General features: G+C 38.1%; 1 protein-coding gene across 1 annotated transcript in view; it reads right to left on the bottom strand.

Annotated features, from left to right (window-relative positions):
• LRP8 (LDL receptor related protein 8) overlaps positions 1-21,755 on the bottom strand; it is a 295,799-nt gene that overhangs the window by 111,899 nt on the left and 162,145 nt on the right. Inside the window, 1 exon segment of the mRNA XM_054980392.1 lies at positions 5,551-5,673. Coding sequence (XP_054836367.1) covers positions 5,551-5,673 — 123 coding nt within the window.

Below are 21,755 nucleotides of genomic sequence, written 5' to 3'. Positions count from 1 at the left end.
GGGTTTCTTTATCTTGCATTTCTCCTCTGCTGGGGTGTCATCTTCCTCTCTGGGATGCTCCACTGCTGGGCTGAGGTCATCTCGCTCTCTGGGATGCTCCACTGCTGGGCTGAGGTCATCTTGCTCTCTGGGATGTTCCACTGCTGGGCTGAGGTCATCTAGGCTTTGGCCTTCTCTACTAGGTCATTGTTTGCTTCTTCTGGTTGTTTCTCTATCAATACTCTGTTCTTTCCTAAACAGTCTACTTCTTTCTTGCAAACAGGGTTTGAGCTCAGTTCTTTACATACTCTCTTCATGTTTGATGCACTGGGTGACTCATTTAAAAGGCTAGCATCCTTCAAGAAGTTTCCTAACTCTTTATACGGGTTTTTTGCACAAGCTGAGCTTTTCTAGTACTTCCCATTTGTCTTCAATCAGTTCAGCAACTTTACTATCAAGTTGCTTCTCTCCTCCAACATAATGTCTGTTTCTAATTGACTGATAGCTTCTGTACGTTAGTAAAAAGACAATTAAAAAGGCAACAACGGCAAAATAAATCACCATTTCTAAATGCTGCATTTTTTTGTTGCTGTTTTCTAGGGCTTTCTGCAGCCTTTGGTTTTCTATATCCAAACCTTGGTAACTGACTTCTAAACGTTTAGCCTTCTTAAAAGAGGTTTTCATAAGCTCTAGACTTTTCTGAAGCTGTTGTTTCTCACTTTCCAGTTCTTTGTTTTCTAATTGTAACTGAGCCATCTTGAGGTTCATACTCTTCAAAGATTCAACTGTTCTGAGTTCTAAATTCTCTTCATCAGTTTCTCTAAGGACTCTAGTTGAAATCTGAGATTTCTCTGGCTAGTTAGAGTCTTTTTTGACATTCTATTTCCTATATCCAGATAAGCGTTTTCTTGCTGTGACGTATCTATTTTTTCACAAATTAGCTTTAGGTTAGTAACCCTTTTCTGTAACAACTCATTTTCCCATGCAAAAACGTTTGTTTCTGCATTCATCTCATTCTGCCTGGCCTCCTCTCTTATGTCCTTTAACTCAGGATCCTTCATAATTTTCTTTTTAAACTCCTCAGAGTTTTTATTTATGTCTCCTGCTTTTCCTTGGGACATTTCAGCAGTACTACTAACAGGAGCTTGTCTCTCTCTCTTTCCCTCCCGCAATGTATCAATTGTGTCTGTTGCTAAGATACCTAGGGGCTTGTCTTCTGCTCCCCTAGCTTCAGCTTGTAGCAAATCACTGGAGTCAGTGCATATTTGAATTCTTGCCTTTGCTCCCATTACATCTCTTCCCAATACTACTGGTATTTTCTGTTCTTTAATAACTGCTACAGGAAAATCTTCTTCTTTTCCTCTCCATTTAATTTTTAGCTGTGCTAGTGGCACTCTTTTAGAATTTCCCCACACACCTTGCAAGTATATTTGCTTATCTGGAATCAGGTTTTTCTTATCAACAAAATCCTCCCTGACCAGTGTTACTGAGACTCCTGTGTCTAGAATGGCTAAAGTATCTCTCCCATTTATTTGTACCACCTCTCTCAGTTCAGTACCCTGAGCAACCTTATCTGTCTTTACCCCACACAGGTAGACTGTTCCTTCAGTGTTTATGGGTAAGGCAGTGTTCTTACTGGGAGTTTCATTTGTGTTTGTTGAGCCTTTGGAGTTTCTATCATCTTCATCACTCTGATCATCTAAGTCAGTTCTAGTGACCCTCCTTACATGCTCAAGCGTTGTTTGCTTGGGTTGGTTCTTTAAACATTTGTAAGCTAAATGTCCTTTCAGACCACATACATAACATCTTTTATCATTCCAGTATCCATCTTGGTTTCTTTCTATATTTTTATCCTGACTTTTTATAATCTCAGCTCTCTCATATGTTCCTTTCCTTTCTCCCTCTTGTCCTTTACTGGATTTAAACTCTGGTTTATAAGAGTAGTCTTTCCTTTCACGGCGATCCCAACCTCCTCTATTAAGTGTTAATCTATCTGCCCACTCTGATGCTTGGTTGACATTCTCTGGAAGTTTGTCTTTAACCAGAAGTCTGATCTCTGAAGGAAGTTGAAATAAAAACTGATCCAAAATCATTAGATCCCTTATTCCCTCTTTAGAGTTAGCTTTGGCAGACGAAATCCACTTATCAAAATAGTCTGTCAGTTTGGCACTAAAAGACTTAAATGACTTCTCTTTCTGAGGCACTAGGCTTCTAAACTTCTTTCTGAAGTAATCAGCACCTAGCCTAAATCTGTCATATACTGCCTCTTTGTATTCAGCATAAAAAACAGGTTTATCTGAGGGAAATGTGTTGTAGATCTCAGCCAATTCCCCTCTAATTAAACTGAGTAAATACTTCATATATTGTGTCTCTGGTATTTCCCAGTTCTGAGCAGATCGTTCAAAAGTGGACAGGAAAATTTGTGGATCTTCTCCTGACACATACACCATAAAATCTTTTGGGGTAACTTGAGGTAAATCAGCTCTGGGTTCAGAGTTTCCCTCCTTTTTGTCCCCATTCTTAAGTCTCTCTCTTTCTAATTGTAATCTTTCAGCTTCCAAACTGGTGTGTCTTTCCATCTCTTGAACTCTAAGTTCCATTTCAGCTTTCCACTTTTCCCTCTCAAATTGTTTTTGTTCTATTTCAGCTTCCCTTTCCCTTTGTTTTTGTTCCATTTCAGCTTTCAGCTTTTCCCTCTCAAATTGTTTTTGTTCTATTTCAGCTTTCCTTTCCCTTTGTTTTTGTTCCATTTCAGCTTTCAGCTTTTCCCTCAGAAATTCTAAATATTCTGGATTAGGGTTGTACATTCCCTCAGGGTTTCTCTCATCTGCAGTTCTACTTGGCTCCACACTGCTCTGTATCAGTATAACTCTCAGTTTTTCTACACTTTTCCCCTCATGAGGTAAATTTAACTCTATGCACTTCTGAATGAGAGCCTCCTTTTTCACCCTCATAAACTCTGCCATTTCTCTTTTACTTTTATTTCCTTTTACAATTGTACTAAACTTCACCAGATTATGTTCTCTCTTATAAATCCTACTAGTTCTTCTGTGTCTTTCCTTTATAACAGTTCTATATTTCTCATAGGATTTAACTGAACACTCTGTCTCCTTGGCTATCTGTCCCTTCAGAATGCCTTTCTCTCAGAATGTTCCTTCCTCTCAGGCTATTATATCCCCCTTAAAATATTTTCTTCTCCTCAGGATGTTTGGAATCCCACCGCTATGCCTCCACATGTTATGATCTTCACTTTCTTTAGGGTGGATTTTGCTTTAGTCTTTCCCTTCACACCATCTGGGTAGTTAGCTGCCACCAGGAATATTAAATTCCAGTATTTTTTATTTAAGTTTTCCCTTTGGTAACGTGTTTATGTGTCAGGCTCCTTCGTGGTTCTATGTGGCCCTGAGGATAGGAATGGGAGATAACAATGACTGCTACTCTGGGATATAACAAAACAAAATAAAAGTTTATTTTTTTAGAAGTGAATTGGTTACATAAAAGTAGTTCTTAGTTCTTCTAGTTGCTTCATCCAAACTCATTCACACAGATCTCTTGTAAGGCTTCACACACAGTTAGCCTCTTACTCTAGGCTCTATATTTCTCTCACAGAGAACTCCTCAGACAGCACACAGCTAGCCTGTTTTCTTTTCACTCTCAATCCTTTCTCTCTCAGGCGCACACACAGTTTGCCTACTTCAAATAGAATGAATATATAGTCTCACAGACACACTCAGTTCAGGCTTCCACTCAAGTTGCCTTTCCTTCACAAATACATGAACACCCTCAGGCTGCACACAGCTCGCCTCTCTTGCCTTAACTGAATCTTTTTCTCTCCCTCAATAACTGAAAACTGCCTTCACTCCACCCACTCTCTGTCATCAACCAATCATATCACTCACTCATCTCTCTCTTTCACCCCCACTCTTCACCTATCTCACCAAACATTTAAAGACACATGCACCCATTTCTTGAAATCATTACAGTTGGTTTCTGTCAGAATTGTTCGGAGAGAGTTTGGATTGAGTCTGAGAGTCTCTCTACAGAAGACCCCTCGGCACATGTTTGTCAAGTGTAGAGAGATGCAATGTTAGCTGGGAATCATAGTTTTAAAAGATAGAGCTGATGGAGAATGCTCCTCAGAGGGTTTGTTAATTTCATCTTTGCCTCCCAAAAGCTCTGTCAATTTCACCTCTCCAGTCTAAAACTATGTGGGATTGCAACCAGAGGCTGCGAGGAATGGAAATGGGCAGGAGCTGCCTTCCAGAACCGGGCTTGGGCCTGGAGAGGTTATAACAGGCTGAAGATTCCCTTCTAGCATTTCACAGCCCCTTCACACAGCACCACTGTACAGCAAAGTCTTTGTCCTGCCACCAGCTCTGTCTTTTTAAACTACCCTTCCTGGCTAACACTGCATCTCTCAACACATGTTCTTCACATGTCAGCTGTCTCGTGTAGAGAGACTCTGATAGGAAAGGACAGACAAGTTCCCCTCTGGAGTGAGGGAAGAGGAAACTTTTGCCTTAAGTGTAACATCATTGTCCCAAAGAAGAATTCTATTTAAGAATTCTTGTATAAGTGTCAGCATAAGCTGAAGCTCACTTGACACAGACACCATACAACTGGGAGTGTGTTTTGGCAAGAGTGATTGGGTAGTAGTTTGAGATTCCCTTTCAAGCCAAAAGAAGAAGGGTTATATCCTCTTAGGAGAAGAAGATTAATTCCTGCCCAGTTTCTAAAGGGGAGGGGTTGGCTCTAAGGAAGACCCTAGGTCTGTAGTGAAGGGGAAACAGTTTTAAACTAACTTCAGGAAACCTGAACAGTCTTAGAAAACTCTGTAAAAGAACGTTGCTGTAAATAAAGTATCAAGTAAAATACCTCTCACTACTAAGAACCAAGAATATAAGAAACTAAACTTCAAGGAAACTATTTTGCCTGTTACTCAGTGTATTCTGTACTACCAACAAAATTTTACCTCAGCACTTTCATTCCCTGATCACACTTATTTAATGCCTGCTTGTTAAATAAAGTTATTTCCTTTTGAATGTCATACAGTCTCCAGTGGCATTTCAGACATCTCTGCTTAAAAGAAATACAAATCATTACAAGAAGAGTAAGATCCTTTCTTTTCTTAGCACATTTCAATTTACATTCTACTGTATGATCTTAACCAAATACATTTTCCAATTCAACCATATCAGATACATTATGTGTTATTTTCCCTGAATGGATTCTAGCTATTCTGCTGTAAAGCTGAAGACATAAAGCAATAACCCCCTGAAATACGATTACATCTCTCTGGCAAACTGCCTATCTTCAATGGCTTGCAGATTTCTAGAAATAAACTCCTGCTTAGTACAAACTAAGACATGGGATGAAATTTATGCACAACAGATATAGGAGGTAATGAACAGGATAAGTTTGAACTGTTTAGCCTTAAACCGACATCACTTGAATGATCTCTTTCAGGATAGTGGCACGAGTATGGGAGAATCCATTTCTTTTTTAATTCCAGTTTCCACTTTTCAAATTAATCAAAGAATTTTTCCAGAACCACGGAGAGGGAGTACTCACTGCAAGTCGCTTCAGATTCATCCGATCCATCAGGACATTCTTCTTCACCATCACACTTCCATCGAGATGGAATACAGTGACCATTGTTGCAGGTAAAATCAGTTTCTGCACAGGTTTTCTTGGCTGAAAAGAGAAGATAATTAAAAAGACAATTCAACCTTGAAGCAACTTCATACTTTGTGGATTATTCTAAAGTAGAACAGCACTGAACAAACTAATTTCACCTTCAACCCCAGCTTCTTAAAAGTTCATATATACCTCACTATCTGAGACCGGACCGGTCTTTCCTCATGATTGTAATTTAGAATCAACTGTTCTATAAGCAGAAGTGATGGAAACAAATGGTCACCACCTTCTATGTCACCAGGACCAGCACTTTTCATGCACAGCAGACTATTTAAGGACTTGACATGCCTTTTTAAAAAGTTTTTTAAAAAATATATAAATTTGGGAAGAGAGCTGAGTGGAACAAAAACAGTGTCAAATTTGGAAAGAAAAGGTGTAATAGGCACAGATATGGGTACAAGAACAGATATTGACAAACTGCCATAAGACATGCTACTTCTGCAAGACAGGGTAGAATATAAATACATAAGCATATATACACATAAACCAATTTGGTATTGATTTAAGTCATGGCTTCATTCAAAGAACCTTAGAAATGTGATTTTCTATGCAAATGTTTGTGATAAGAAATCCCTTTCACTCCTTAAAAGAACTACGATTTACACAATTTATATTTGTAGCACAGACATACCCTAAAAGACGAGAACCCAGATAAGAATGAGTGTAATGATGGCTAAAGATGAAGGATAAATCTCTCTGCTGTGAGTTTATTCAGGGGGCAAAGAACACTGACATGCCACATTAACGCCGCTCTGGAGTCAAGATGAGTCTTGCTAATGCCCATCCACTGGAAACATGAACAGTGACACTAAAATCAGATTGCGACATAAATATTAAATGTCGCACAAAGAAACACTGACACAACAAACCTGCCCACTTGGTAATATATGGACATTGTTATGCCAAAATCAGCCAACAAGCTGTAAAGGGAAGGTACCTTGCTGTGACATTCTAGAAAGAAGTGCTGTAAAGCTTCAACAGACAGAGGTATTATTTTCCCAGATAAATATACTACAAGGAACAGAGTATATTTATTTCCCTTGCAGACAATACAAGAATGTTCTAACTTGGTCTGCATTTTTTATTCTCCCATAGATTTCTGCACCCCCCCCTCATTTTTATACTTTCATTTCATCTATCTTCAGTTAGACCTCTGTGCTACCCTGTTCTCTTGAGCCCACTGGCTGGTTTGTTCTGACATCACAGTGGGAGTGTGACGGAATTCACTTTAAAGAGGTTCCTTAGTGCAGCACTTGGAGCGATGGAAGGGAAGGCAGCAGCCTGGAGTGAGAGCTTAATTGGAGGGCTGCTCCCTCCTTTTGCTGATTGGCCAGTCAGAACCAGCCCTCAGAATGACAGTTGGTGCTGACAGAGGGTTTTTTTAAGTTCAGTTGAGTGTGTGAGAGAGTTTGACAAGGAGGGTCAGATGGGTTCCCCTCTAAAGTGAGGAAAAGGAAAATGTTTGCCCTAACTGTAACAACCTTGTCTTAAGGAAGAGTTTTAGTTAAGGATTCCAAGTATAAAAGCCAGCACAAGTTGAAACCCATTTTTATAGCCAAGATAGAACTGGGTGTGTGTTTTTGGCAGAGTGAGTGGGTAACAAATGGAGACTCCCATTCAAGCCAAGTGAATAGAGTTATGTCTTCTTAGGTGAAGAATAATAATTCCTGCCCAGTGTCTAGAAGGGGTCCTGGGTCTGTTTTAACGGGAAAACAATGATGAACATCAAGACACCTGAGTTGAAAAGGGAAATCTGTGAAGAAACATTGTTACTTTAATCAAAGTATTAAACAAAACACCTCTAACTCTTAAAGACTGTAAACATTGAAACTCAGTGGCCAGAAAATTATCTTGCCTATTACTTTAAAAATATTCTATTCTACCAACAAATTTTATCTCAGCAATTTCATCCCCTGACTGCTCATATTCCATCCCTGCCTGTTCAATAAAGTTGCTGTTTCTTTTGAGAGTTATTGAGCTTCTAATGCCATTTCACGCAAAGGGCTTCTGCTTTTCCTCTATCGAGTTTGTAGGCTAGGCTAAAAAGTCAAAAATATAACAGCTTATCAGGGTGGAACAAAAAGAACTTTACAACCATAAACAGAGATAAACTACTTGGAGCTGCTCAGCCATAGCAAGCGAACTTGGATTTTGACAGGAAAATCTGCCTCAATGTGGGGGATGAAGGGGGGAGTCCTTATAGGGGATTTTCAGGCACAGATGTTACAGGACCTCTAGCTGTTACTGACTTAACTGCTCTGATGCTGCAGAGGGGGTGGGCAGCTGAATATTAAGAGTGATGTGGGACTACTTAGAATCCAAATTCGAAAGATCACAAATGGCCTTTGTTACTTAAATTAAAGCATCATCTTTGTTTATGAATATACACCATGGGTCTCCAAATGGCATCTTGATGCACTCTGGGTGGGCTATTTCAGAATCCTTTGAGAAACCGATGACACACTACTCATGTTTGTGACTGTCCTTGTTTTGAAACTGGCCAACAGTCCAAACCGTCTCCATTTTAGGTGTCCAACTTACAACATATTAAAGAAGTCTGCCTGGAAGAGGCAACCAGCTGTAGTTTATGAAGTCTATTGGAAAATATCTGCAGGCATCTGTAACACTGTGAGCCAGACAGTGCAGTGACAGGAGATGTATTCCACATAAGAGGCAACAATTCATAAAAGCAGTTTCCTGTTTTTTCCAAAACATGGTGAAACTGATGCCTCTCTAGGTTGCATCTTCATTTCAGAGAAGACAGATTTGGCACAGAGTTATTGCCAAGTGGTTGCATAATTTTAGCTTTAGGCTGTAAATATATGCCTCACCTAATGTTCTCTATGTTCAGGCCTTACTTTCTCATTACGTAAGAGAAATTTAGCTATTATGGACTAATAGTTTCATAAAGTATATGGACAGTCAATTTGCACATTTTGTTTTGCCTGCTTTAGCTTTGATCAATGATTTTACTATTGTAATGTTCAACCAAGGCGCTTCTGTGTCTCCGCTTCTTATTTGCTGCACAAACACTGCCATAGCCTTAGAATGATGGAACCATTTCTGCAGTAATCTTCTACAATGCTCAGGCTTGATGGAATGAACTGCTGCTACCATCACAGTCCATCAACATTCCTGAGCGATGGAGATACACAGCTCCTTCAAGGATACAAACCTACTGGCAGCAGATGGTGTCACTGATTAATTTGTTCCCTTAACACTGTTCTTTGGGAGGCACAATTAATTTATTATTGGGAATCACAAAAGGGAAAAAGAAATACATTACAGACAATGAACCACAGGGTGGCATTTGGAAGATCTTAATATGCTATGTGTACAGCCTCACAATCAGACTGCCAAAAACTTCTTTTCCCCCACAATGTTGTATGCCATTGCCAACCTAACATCTACAGAATAAGCTAAAGGGACCAACACTTCCAATAACTAAATCTACCCTGAGGTCTATGTCAGATTAATATGGGAAAAAAGAAATCCATACGGCCTTTCATTTCAACTGAAAACATCTAAATATCTTTAAAGGACACTGCTGAGAAACATAAACCCAGAGGCTATAATTATTCCTGCTGCAATAGAGCTCAGGGATCTGTGCACCCAATGTGCAAATCCCTCTTTTAATTAAAACAAACATTTTTTAACAAACATGGCTGAATATGATTAACCCTGAAGGATATGCAGGCAATTCATTTGCCACTAATAATTAAATCCAATGTTTCTTTGGAGAAATTGGAGGCCCTTGGCAAAATGATACTCACAGACCATTTCTTTGTTTATTAACATTTATTTTCACTTTTTATTCATTTCTGGGACACTCTTTTACATGTGATGTATTATCCAGCCATTATCTTGTCCAAAATAATCCTGTGAGGTAGGTCATTCAGACCCACCTACTCCCCATTTTATACAAGGAACTGAGAGCTAAGCTACAAGAGACGAATTACATGACAAGGAGCACATGAAGGGAGTCGCAATGTTAGCAGGGAAGCTGAGTTTTAAAAGAGATTGGAAGGTTTCGTCAATTTCCCCTCTCTACAGATCCACTGCTCAGGTTTGCTTATTTCCTCTTTGCCTCTTAGAAGAAGAAGTGAAACTGACAGAGCCTTTCAGAGACAAAGAAGAAATTAACAAACCCTCTGAGCAGCAATCTCCCTGGCTCTGTAGAGAGGGGAAATTGTCAAAGCCTTCCCGGCTAACTCAGCTTCCCGGCTAACATTGCGACTCCCTTCATGTGCTCCTCCTCATGTAATTCGTTCCTTGTAGCTTGGCTCTAAGGCAGAGTGTTTGTAAACCACTTCAGGCGAGGCAGCATTAAAGTCTAAAAAATAAAATAAATAAATAGCTGGCCTCTTTGCCTCAAGCTATGGCCAGCTCTACCAGGCTTCCAACCAGCCTGCCACAGAGCATAACCCTGTAAGTGGGAACTCTCCCAGCCTTTACTTCTTGAACTGTTCAACAAGAGAAGGAAAGAGAAAGCTGCAGAGATCTGTTGGGATCTGTGGAATCCACTCCTTCATTATCCATTGGCTATGTGGACATCTGAAGGTATGTAGACTATATCATGAGCTCTGATCAATATTGTAACTGGGAGAAGAGTATGAAGATCAGAAACATGAAATAAGAAAAAAACTGGCCTAGGAAATAGTGCATGTGAAATCCAGAGTAAAGAGAACACATAAAATATAACTGGGAAGCAGCAGTGCTCAGTAACCACATCCCCCAATCCTGAAGTACAATAAACAACACACAAAAGGCAGCTGGAAATTTATTTTAAATCTTGCTTGCCTTGCTCTACTTTTTCTCAACACCCTCCAGCTGGAGAGAGAGAGATCCGTCAAGCTAGAATGCAAAAAAGAAGCCCAGGTAAGCTCTTCTGGCAACTTACAATCTAAGGGGGATAATTAACAACACAGGTTTTTAATGCAAAGAGAAAAACCTAGATTTAAGGAGCGGTTTCTGTCCCTCTTCTCTCATAAGAGAAAGCTGACAAGAAGGAAAAATAAACATAAAAATGAGCAACAACTTTTGAATACCAAGCATTACTTGATTGAGAGGATGAGAACATTTTCCTCCCCTGAAGAAAACAAAAACCTTACTAATTCTGAAAAAATTCAGGGTAGGGGTGCACATGCATGTGCGTGCCACATCAAAGAGAGAGAGAGAGAGAGAAGGAAAATGTGTGCTCATAACACATCTAGGACCCAATCCTATCTTCTGTAAGTCTACAAGGTAATATATACCACATTAAAATGATACTAGAGCCAACAGCCTAGAAAAGCCATGGATTAACACAATTAAAATATTTCAATCTCACCTTTTGATATGATCATTCACAAGGCAACTAACAATTTAGTTGAAAATGCAAATTAAAAAACATGGAAGTGAGGTAGTTTTTACTGATTCCCTCCTCCCACAGAAGACCTCCAACTGCAGAAGCAGCATTTAAGGGGGCATTTTGGCTGCAGTGGGATGTGAGAAAGTTGTGCTTTTTGGAAAGAAATCCCTTCCCTCCACAGAAATTACCGGTGAGTTTGAACCCACATTAACATAAAGAAAATGCAAAACAGCATCAGATTAAGATGGCTCAATTCAACACAAGCTGTACACCGATTCCCAGTCCAGCCATAGTCACAATATTTAATATTAAAACAGAATTTGAATGTTTACATTATGCCAGTCCTCCTGACAACAATTTTGTAAAATAGGCCTGTATTATCTCCCTCCATACTACAGATGGTGAAGGGATAACTTTGAGAGCCGAAGACTTTCTTAGTCACCTGATCAACTGAAGCAGACTTATTGTGCTCCTAAGCTACTGTAATGCCCTGATGGGGCTAGCCCAATCTCATCAGATCTCAGATGCTAAGTAGGGTTGGTGTTGGTTAGTACTTGGATGAGAGACCACCAAGGAACACCAGGGTAGCTATGCGGGAAATGACAAACCACCTCTGTTACTCTCTTGCCTTGAAAGCATCAGCAAAAGTCACCAGATGTCAGCTGCAACGTGACAGCACTTTACAGAAAGACATACACAAACACTCACAAGCCACTGTACTACATTTGCTGTCAACATCAGTGAAGATTTTTGTTTCTAGTATACTCCTACTGCCATCTCACTGTAATTATTTATTTTTAATAATCCACAAGCATTCTCTGCGATACAGGAGGTTATCATTACATCCACTTTACAGGTAGGGAAAAAGGAGTGTGAGAGAGGAACTAGCCCAAGGACACTCAACACCATGACAAACTGCAAATTGTTAAAACTACTCTACAAAGTGGTTTCATCTCACTGATTTAGACTTACTGCTAAAGGAAGGGGTAAACCTTAGGGGCACAGAAACAGCCCTCAACAATTGTTCTGCAACTCAACCATGCTCTATTTTCATTCTGCTTTTTCATTGTCTAGATTTGTCTCCTGCGTACATAATACACATTCTATCTCTCCTCATAATTCGTGACTGATCTGTTTCTTAAATAAGCAGTTAACTTTGCCATTACTGAATATTCTGAAAGTTTGTTTTCTCATTCTTCTAAGCTTGTCTGGTTTCCGTTTTGCGGCATAAATTATTGTAGCCGTTATTACCATATATTCAAATAGCTCTTTCAAGACTTTTGGTAATTTACTAGGCAATATTCTTAATAGCATATTCTTAGCTTCCAAAGGAAATCTAAATTTTAACATATTCTGCATTTTTCCATATATTTCCTTTCAATGTCTTTTCCCTTTTCTGCAAGTCCACCATGTACGATAAAAGGTTCTATCTATATCTTGACATTTCCAACATTTTCCTTTGTAACTTTTATCTCCTTTCTCAATAAACGTTGGAGTAATACACCGTCTGAAAAACATTTTGTACATATTTTCCTTTAATGACTGGCTGGCTGTAAACTTAATTCCTTTTCCCCATAACCATTCCCATAACCATTCGGCATCCATTTAACCATACATTTTTTCCACTTGTTCCTCTGTTTCTAACTGAAATAATAAACTGTTTCTAACTGAAATAATAGCTTATATATCCATTGTAATAAGTGATCTTTTTGTTTTGTAATCAGCTGTTCGAATGTAGTCATCTCTCTTAAAGCTCCACCTTAAAGCTCCTTGTTAATAAAATTCTTTAATCTTGAAACTGATTGGTAATATGATAACCATTGAATCTTAATTCTTTCATCTCTAATATCTTGCAAAGAGTTTCCCCTGATCATTTACCATATTGCTGTATGTTACAAAGCCAATTTTATTTCTCATATTCTTATCGTGATAAGCTTCTATCGGGGACATGAGCAAAGAATTTGGAGGACTCAACAGTTTCTAACGTTTAAACTTTATTCTCAAGAGTCCATCTCTAATTATATGCGTCCTTTCTTGTGTTATGATCATCTTGTTTGATTTCTTTATCCATAAATAATTATGTAAATCTTTGTATAAATCTGCTGGTTTGAGTTTTACTATTCTTTGTCTTGGATTTTTAATACAATCCAATCCTGCTGCTTGATAATATAATTTTATATTAGGAACTGATAACCCTCCTCTCTTTTTCTCATCTTGAAGTATTTTAAAATTAATTCTTGGTTTCTTGTCATTCCAAATAAATGTATTTATCTGTCTCTGCCAATCTGTTAATATTCTTTCTAATAAAGAAAGAATATTATAAATATTCTTAATATATTACAGATAAATAAATTTATTTGGAATGGCAAGAAATATATATACATAACATTTGAAATAATAAATTTAATTTTGGCAATATATTCATTTTAATTGCTGAAATTCTCCCCAGTCATGGGATTTTTACTTTTTTTCCATCTAGATAAATCTGTTTGTATCAGTTTCCAAGTCTTCTGATAATTGTTTTTAAAAAGATTAGTTTTATCCAGTCACATCTATCCCTAAATATTTAATAAAATCAGTAGCTACTGTGCATTCTGTGCTCTTTATTGTCTTCTTCATGTTCTGTTAACAATTTCATTATTATTTTTGTTTGCTTCATGTTGATTTTATATCCTTAAAGGGATCCAAATTCTTCAATATGTTCCATTACATACTGTAGCAATTTTTGTAGATCCAAAACTGTTAATTTCTCTTCTAAGTTTAACCTCCCAAAATCTTCTAGCATGCCTCTAAAACGCAGATTATTGGTTCTGCATTGGGTTTCCAAGATCGATTCTTTGTTCTGTTTTCTCAGTCCAGGAGACTTTATCAATATATATCATTCTCTTTTTGCTAATTTTTAATACTTAAGATTTCTTGCATTTGCTCTTGTAGTTCTACATTAATCTCTGAGAGTCCACCTAATAATTCTTGACATGCTTCTTGAATATTCTTCAGTGTTCTGCCCTCAGTTTCTTGACTGTTACTCTGAATACTCTGAATTTTCTTCTGAGTTCTTTACTCAGAGTCTTAATATTTTTCTGGATACTCTTAATGTACTTCTGAGTTCTTTCCTCAAACTGTTGCATTTGATTTACCAATATTTGCGATCTTTTTTTCACCAATTCTTCATTTTTTTGGTCATCAGTTTCTTCTGCTTTCTCTCTATCCTAGCGTACATACACTTTATAGAAGGATAAGTCTAGAGCTTGAAAGATGCTCCTGGTTCAGATTGCCATTTTCCCTGGAAGTCCAAGAGAAATATGTTTTTAAAAAACACATACTGTGCTACAGAAAGGTGGGGAGGGAAGACAGCATAGTATAGCCTGATCTCGTCAGATCTCGGAAGCTAAGCAGGGCCAGTACTTGGATCGGTGATCACCAAGGAAGGCTCTGCAGAGGACGGCAATGGCAAACCATATCTGCTTCTCATTTGTATAAGCAAGCTATTGGGTAACAAAATTATAAAAACAGGGAAGAAATTCATTGTATTTTAGGCTATATGCAATTTTGAACAGAATGAATCTTCTTAAATGATTGTCTCAGTAGATTTTCAGTGCATTTACTGAGGACAGAATCTGTTATTTTGTTTGTGAGGATTTTGAACTGGTGGGGAAGGGCAGTTCCTTTTGTTTCATGATTTAAATACCAAGACAAAGGGAAAGGGAACTATATAAATGCATGGTTTAAAAGGTAGCCATCTGTTCTGGTTTTTATGGTATCATTCAACAAGGCTGCCACAGTGGCCCAAGCAGCAGTGCGAATGGAACCAAGCTCAGCACAACTGCAAGAGAGCAGCAAGAGGCTGACAGGACGGGGAAGGAGGCAACAGGGAGAGTAGATTCCCATCCCATTCTGCCCCACCCTCCTGCCCAAGCTCCAAAAGAGCTCCTTCAAGCCGCTGCTGCCACCACCAGCCTTTTAACCTCCGTGGCTCAACAAGCCTCACCCTTCCTTGCTTCAGTAAAAAGATTCTCAATGGGATTCTCTGGTTCACCATTCAGACCCTCTGGTTCAACACCGGTATCCTCCCTTTCAACAATAAGCTTGCAAAGGAGAAATGTCGATCCAGAGAATCTCAAGCGGAAGGGGGTGGGGCACAGAGCTTAAAAGCCTTGGAAATGTTTCCTCCATAAGAAACAATGGAAAGTGGCTGGCGGCAGCTTGTTCAGGGGCCCACAGAACTGGACCCCAGGGTCCAATCCTTAATTTTTTGGGGGGAGGGGTCTTTTGCAGACAGTCAGGAGAAGTTCCCTGCAAATTTGCTGGAGATTGCTTTAAAATGAACACACACCCCACCCTAGACGTATTTCCCTATAGGGAATAATGGCTATTTAAATCTGAGATTCTCTTAAACAGAATCAAATAATCTAACCTGGATTTCCCAGATTTTTTAAAATTATCTTAGATTACCATATATTGAATAGACTGCCCTTGGTATAAAAGGGTGGTAGCTTTGTTTTCTGTGAGGAACCTGAGATAATTTCTTTGTGTTAAGAACCTGCCCCTCCCTTTATTGAAATAAAGACTTTCTGTACTCCTACTCCGCCTGCCTTCTCCTTAATTGGGCCAGGAGTGGGCTTCTTGAGTTAAAAATAGGAAGGCTTTCAGATGTTGCCAACTAGCAAAGCACAACAGAACACACCAAGGAAGGTACCAGGAAGATAAGAGGCGCCACTGAACTCAGTTACACCCTGTACATGACATGGAACAGATTTGGAACTGAAGACTCTTCTGTTTATTCATGAAAGCACACTTTACTTGGCAGTTGACAGAATCTGATCTCTGATAAAGCTGGCTGAATTACATATAAAAGCAAATTTAATACGTTTTTTTCCAAAGCCAGCATCAATTACAAACTGAATAACAGATTTGTCCTGAGATTCAAGCTTGTTCCATTGGAATGATGCCAAACAAATGTCTATTAATATTCTAACACAAATTGCTGGTTTCATTGGTTTCATTGAGCTCATCTAATATCTTAAATAATCAGAGTAGCTTACTATTGCTTGTGTTGCCTTCAGCAAAACATAGCAAGCTCTTAGTTACATCTTCTTAAGCTATTTTAATGAAAGAATATTAATAACTTGAATTTGGTTAAGCCAACATAATCAGGGCAGTTCATAATTTTAATAGCTATACTTTTAACTGTTTATTGCATTCCCAGAGTAGATAGGAAGGAGGAAACAGTTCGGATTATCCTTCTAAAAATTTGGACTCTTCTTTGATAATATTGTTCAAATAGGAACATCATTAGTACCTGACAGTAAACACAGTAATTTTCAACACTGTTTTCAAAGTTGGCACTTCACATTTTCTTCTTTTTTCTTCAAAACCCATTTATATGAAATTTTACCTGCTCTACCAAAGCACTAGTTTCACTCAGAGACAATGCAGAACAAAACTTCTTTACTTCAGGATAAATCTCAGCATGTGGGAGCCAAAAACAACCATCCAAACACAACTAACATTTTAAATGGTATTCCACTATCCTCACTGGTCTGAATGTTCTCTTCTTTTCTGTTGCTGCAACTGGTGCCTTCCTAGGACATCTGAATGACGCCACCCTCTCTCACTTTTTTCAAAGTCTTCCTCAAAACCCTTTTTTTTGGTTCCCTTTCCTTTACTAAAACAAAACTTGGCTCACAGTGCAATCCTATGAAGAGACTCCAGCCTAAGGCAACTAAAATCAGTGGGCTAGACTGGAGAAAGTCTGCAGAGGATTGCACTGTTAACCTCTTTGTTCCTTTCTCCTACAATGCTAAAGATATGTAACTGGAACAAACGTAGATTCTTTATCCACCTTCTTCTTATCTCTGTGTTCTCTTTCTCATGCCAAATTTTAATCTTGCAAGTTCCTTAGAGCAGATATCTGCTTTCCTGTACTGTGTAAATTTCTTTTTTAAGTTTTATTTTTTATTAGTGAAAAATACAATAAAAAAAGCAAACAGGAAAGAAAAAAAGAAAACATGCTGGCTACAAAAACACTTAGCAGATCTATACGTATGTACCTGTAAAACATTTCCAAATATCTAAAAATAAGTCCATATGCAATTGCCTTCCATATGCAATACATTCAAATGTTGATAAGTTTATAAGGTCTTCAGTCCAGTGATTTACAAGAAGTGAGCTTTTGTTTTTCCAGTAGAGAACCAAACCGAAATATGAACCAAAATTCATGACGAACCAGGCCGGTCCGTGGTTCGTGAACTAGTGGTTCGTCAGATCCCATTTCTGATGAACCACCACAAACTTTACGCTGGTTTGTTTGGTTCATTTTTCAGTTCATCACTGCAGACAGCCTGGTGCCGATCAATCAGTTTCCTAGGCAAAAGGGGATGGATTTCCTGCAGCCCTTCTGTTGACCCAGAAGTGACCTTCTGCTGCCTGGAAGCAATCTTCTGCTGACCTGGAAGTGGTGATTTTCTGGCCCGGAAGTGACATTTTCACAAACCAAAATGAACCGATTCGTGAACTGGGACAGGTTCGTGAAAGTTTGTGGTTCATGAAACGTGACGAACCACGAACTGCATGGTTCTTTTTTTTCTGGTTCGTGCCCATCTCTACTTTCCAGTATAGAAATATAAGCCTTTTAGCAACTGTAAGGGCATGGAGAGTCCATTTCTGTTAACCACTGGATGGATTCCAAGAGACAATCAAGTAGTTTAACAGTACAACATCTTCAAAGATAAGAGTTTTCTAACACAAAATTAATATGACTAATAACTTCCTCCCAAAAGTGCTGAATGACTAAACATGTTCAAAGCATATGCTTAAGAGATGCATTTTGTGAATTACACCACCAACAGTTAGACGCTGTGTTTAAACCTTTAGCAAAAAGACATAGTGGTGTCCAATATACTCTAAACTTATTTTTTTGCTGAATAAGTTGTAAATTGATCCATAGTAGCAACAGGTATACGACTTAAAGCCTGATCCCATTGCTTGAGCAAAACTAGATACTCCAGATCATTATTCCCTTCATCTCTAAGGCTCTGTGTATCATATTTATTAACCTACCCCAAATTTTTATATACAAATATTTTAGACTTTGCTTTCTGTATTAATTCAATAAGAATCTCCAAAAGTGGGGGAGATGCTAAAGAACTCAAAGCTGCCAGACCCTATTTGGACACCAACAAATGTTGTAATTGTAAATATTGCCATTTGGCAGAAGTTGGAAAATAATATTTAAACCTCAGTTGGAAAAATTACAAAAACTCATCATCATTGATCTAAAAATTCCCTTATTGATCTAAAAATTCCCAAGCCTTCCATAAGAATGATTTCTTCCCAATTTTTAAATCTGGATTTGACCATTTTAGTTAAGCATGTGAGAATTGATATTGCTGTGATATTATGTGCCATACTAGCCTAGCTGCAGAAATTGTTGGTGGAACAAAATCCATTTTAATATAAGTAGACCCTAATGCATTCCACTTGAAAAGTGGCTCCAAAAACAAAGCCTTCAAAGGAGCCCAGGATGGATACTCCAATTGAAGGCAGGGATTCCAGTAATTTGTACACGCTAACAAATATCTATGATTATAAGCACTAAGATCCAGAAGACCAAATCCTCCTTCATTAATTGAAAGTTGCATCCTCTTTAAAGAAATGTTGGGTAGTGTTGAACCCCACATTAATTATTTTCTCACTTATGGTTTAAACCGCTGTTTATGAGGATTTGCCCTGATCGCAGTGGCGTCGGCATTGCACCTGTTCATTTCACACTTGTTCATGTTGGGTTTTTGGGGTTTCTAAGTGCACGTCACCTTTTCTTTTTTAAAATGTGCACATGCGTTGTAACATTGTAACATTGCTACCTCATCTGCCTGACAGGATCCCACCCCCCATACCAATATTCCTTCATTGGACTGAAAGAATCCCACCAAAATTGAAACATCAAAGATTGGCTGTAAACCTTTGGCAGGAAAGATGCCAGTGCAATATATAGGCACTGCACAGCTCCCCAAGGCGCATGTCACCTTTTTTAAACTATGTGCAAGCGTTGTAATGTTGTGACGTTGCTAACTCGTCTGCCCATCTGCAAATAGCAACTCACCATTGGTCTCAAGCAGTCACATGAACTCTTTTGGGATGGGGGAAAGATATTTCAGCATGAATGCAGCCGACAGATGTTCTTCAGGCTGCCATTTTATACGTCCTTAGAAAACTGATGGGGCCCCCTTAGAAAAATAGGAAGCGTAGCATCCACTTGGAACCAAAAAACAATACCCACAATTGCTAATTGGCGAACCCGCTTGTGGGACCATTTTACTATGGAAAAATTACTGATCAAATAGCACAAAGGGAAAATCAAAACCACAACTCCCACCTGCTTGAACAATGGACCCCAGTCCTGGACTATTTAACTAAAGAAGAGAAAATGTTAAAGAATATGATGAAACAAGATCTTTACTTTACTATGGCATACCTGTGACAACAGACCACATATGTATATTTGCTTTTTACAAGTTTAAGCTAAAACCAAACAGTGAATATAACCAGGAATCTGAGAATGAAAGCTTGATTAATCACTCATTCATTATTGTATGTTTGCTAGTTGTTGTTAACTTAAGTTTGTTTATTAATGTTAAGTTTGTTTGTTTGTTTATTAATGTTAAGAAAAAATTGAAAAACTGAATAAAATACAATTATCTAAGAAAAACAGGAAGCGTCTGGCAGTAAGCATATGTGTAGAAAGCACTCCCCATGGAAAAGAGCAAACATTGGGGAGTCTCCGCAAAAGCTTTCCCCCCCATTCCAGTAACACTTCAGTGTTACTTCCTCCCCACACATTAACAAACCTGCTGGAGTCCCACCATTTACTTCTGTCTTCTTTAGGAAACGTGATAATTTAAAATTACCTTCTAACATTGCAATGTGGCAACATTACTGTCCTTTCAGAAAAAAATGGCAGAAAAAGTGATCAAGGAGCTGTGGAGGGTGGTTAGTTCCACATGGACCCATCAACTCCCGGGGTAAAGTAGTATAAGCATTCACACTGACATTATTCGCACCAGCCGTGACTTGCCTGCAGCTTCAAAATAAACTCGCGGTATGTGCGCAGGGGGGGAAATCGAGGATATCACGGACAATGTTCAGTTCTGCTTCCCATGACTACCTTTTAAGTGTGAAAGTCACACAAACATGGGAAGCAGAAACAGTTCTGAAACAATTTAAAATCCCAATGTGAATTGTACCAAAGTATTAATTTTATGAATATATCTATAAGGTATATAAAAAAGGAATTGCATGCATAACATATATAACTCAATGTATAATATTCCTTTACACTATAATGACAGGTTTAGGGTTGCTCATCTATTAAATCCAAAGATATATCCAAAATCAAAATCATGTCCTTAATATTCCTTGGGATCAACAGTCCAAGAATAATTAATAGTATTTAGATACCACCGAAAATGTCCCTCAGTAATTACATTCTCAGATATATTTTCTCCCAGTGGCATCAATTCTGACTTGTCCAGTTAACTGGATAACCAGACAGATCACCAAAGTTATTAATCAAATTCATTATTTCAGAAAAGGAAAACTGAAGTTCTGAAAAAAATAATAAAAGAACATCTACATATAAACTTTAAATTCTAAATACTTACATCTAAAGTCATGTATATTATTAATTTGTCCAATAGCACAAGCCAGAGGTTCCAAACATAAATAAAAAATGAGAGGAGAAAGAGGACAACCTTGCCTGGTACCTCTTTCAAGAGGAAATGATGCTGAAAAAAATACTATTGGTCTGTACTTTAGATCAAGGAGATGAATACAAAATTCTAATCCATTACAAAAATTCATGAGGGAAGCCAAATTTAATCAATGTAGAGAAAATAAATTTCCAATATATTTTGTCAAACACTTTTTCTTTTTTTATTTACTGTTTATTAGGTTTTTGAACACTAATAACTAATAAAGCATTGATTTATAACTATATACAAAGAGGATATATACAATATGAATTTTAGTTGAAATTCATATTATTTCCTGATTTGCATACATTTGAATAGTTTTTAAAAGGGTTAAATGGATATGCTTTGTCAGGCTGTAAGCCTTTGCTGACCATGTATTCCAGAACTTGGTACCACAACAAAATTTGAATGGGGGGTATCTGAGACCATATTAGTTATATGATCACTGATGTTTTCCATAAAATAATGGCCCCATATTTTTCTATGCCACATCATGATAGTAGGAGGTTTTGGGTCTTTCCAGACTGTTGCAATCGTGGCTTTTGCTGCTGCTAGTATTCCAATTAGTCTTTTTAACCTTTTTAAGGCTTCAGTATCTGTCCATAAATTCAGTAGTATCAGAACCTCCCGAAGTAGTATCTCCATGAGTTCAATCAGCCTCTTCTGTTCTGTCTTTTCAGACTCTTCTGATAACCCAAGTATACGAATATTTAGACACCAGATATAAGTCTCTAGATGAGAATTTCAGTTACAGAGAACATTTTGTGAAGCTGAAACAGCTGTTTCATGAGTGATGGTTCAGTCTTTCAAGGCAGCAATTTTAGTCTCCACTCGTATACCGATAGCAGTTGATTCCTGAAGTTGTTGAATTGACTTATCAATTGCCTTATCATTAGTGGAAAGTTCTTTTAGTTGCTCTGATTGTTTTTTCAGCTGAGCCCCCATACTTTTCAACAGAGAAATTACTTCTCCCAAAGCTT

The sequence above is a fragment of the Eublepharis macularius genome, chromosome 5 (assembly GCF_028583425.1).
Source record: "Eublepharis macularius isolate TG4126 chromosome 5, MPM_Emac_v1.0, whole genome shotgun sequence".
Taxonomy (NCBI): Eukaryota; Metazoa; Chordata; class Lepidosauria; order Squamata; family Eublepharidae; genus Eublepharis; species Eublepharis macularius.
Note: the sequence above shows the minus strand (reverse complement) of the source record. Positions and strands in the feature narration are given on the sequence as shown.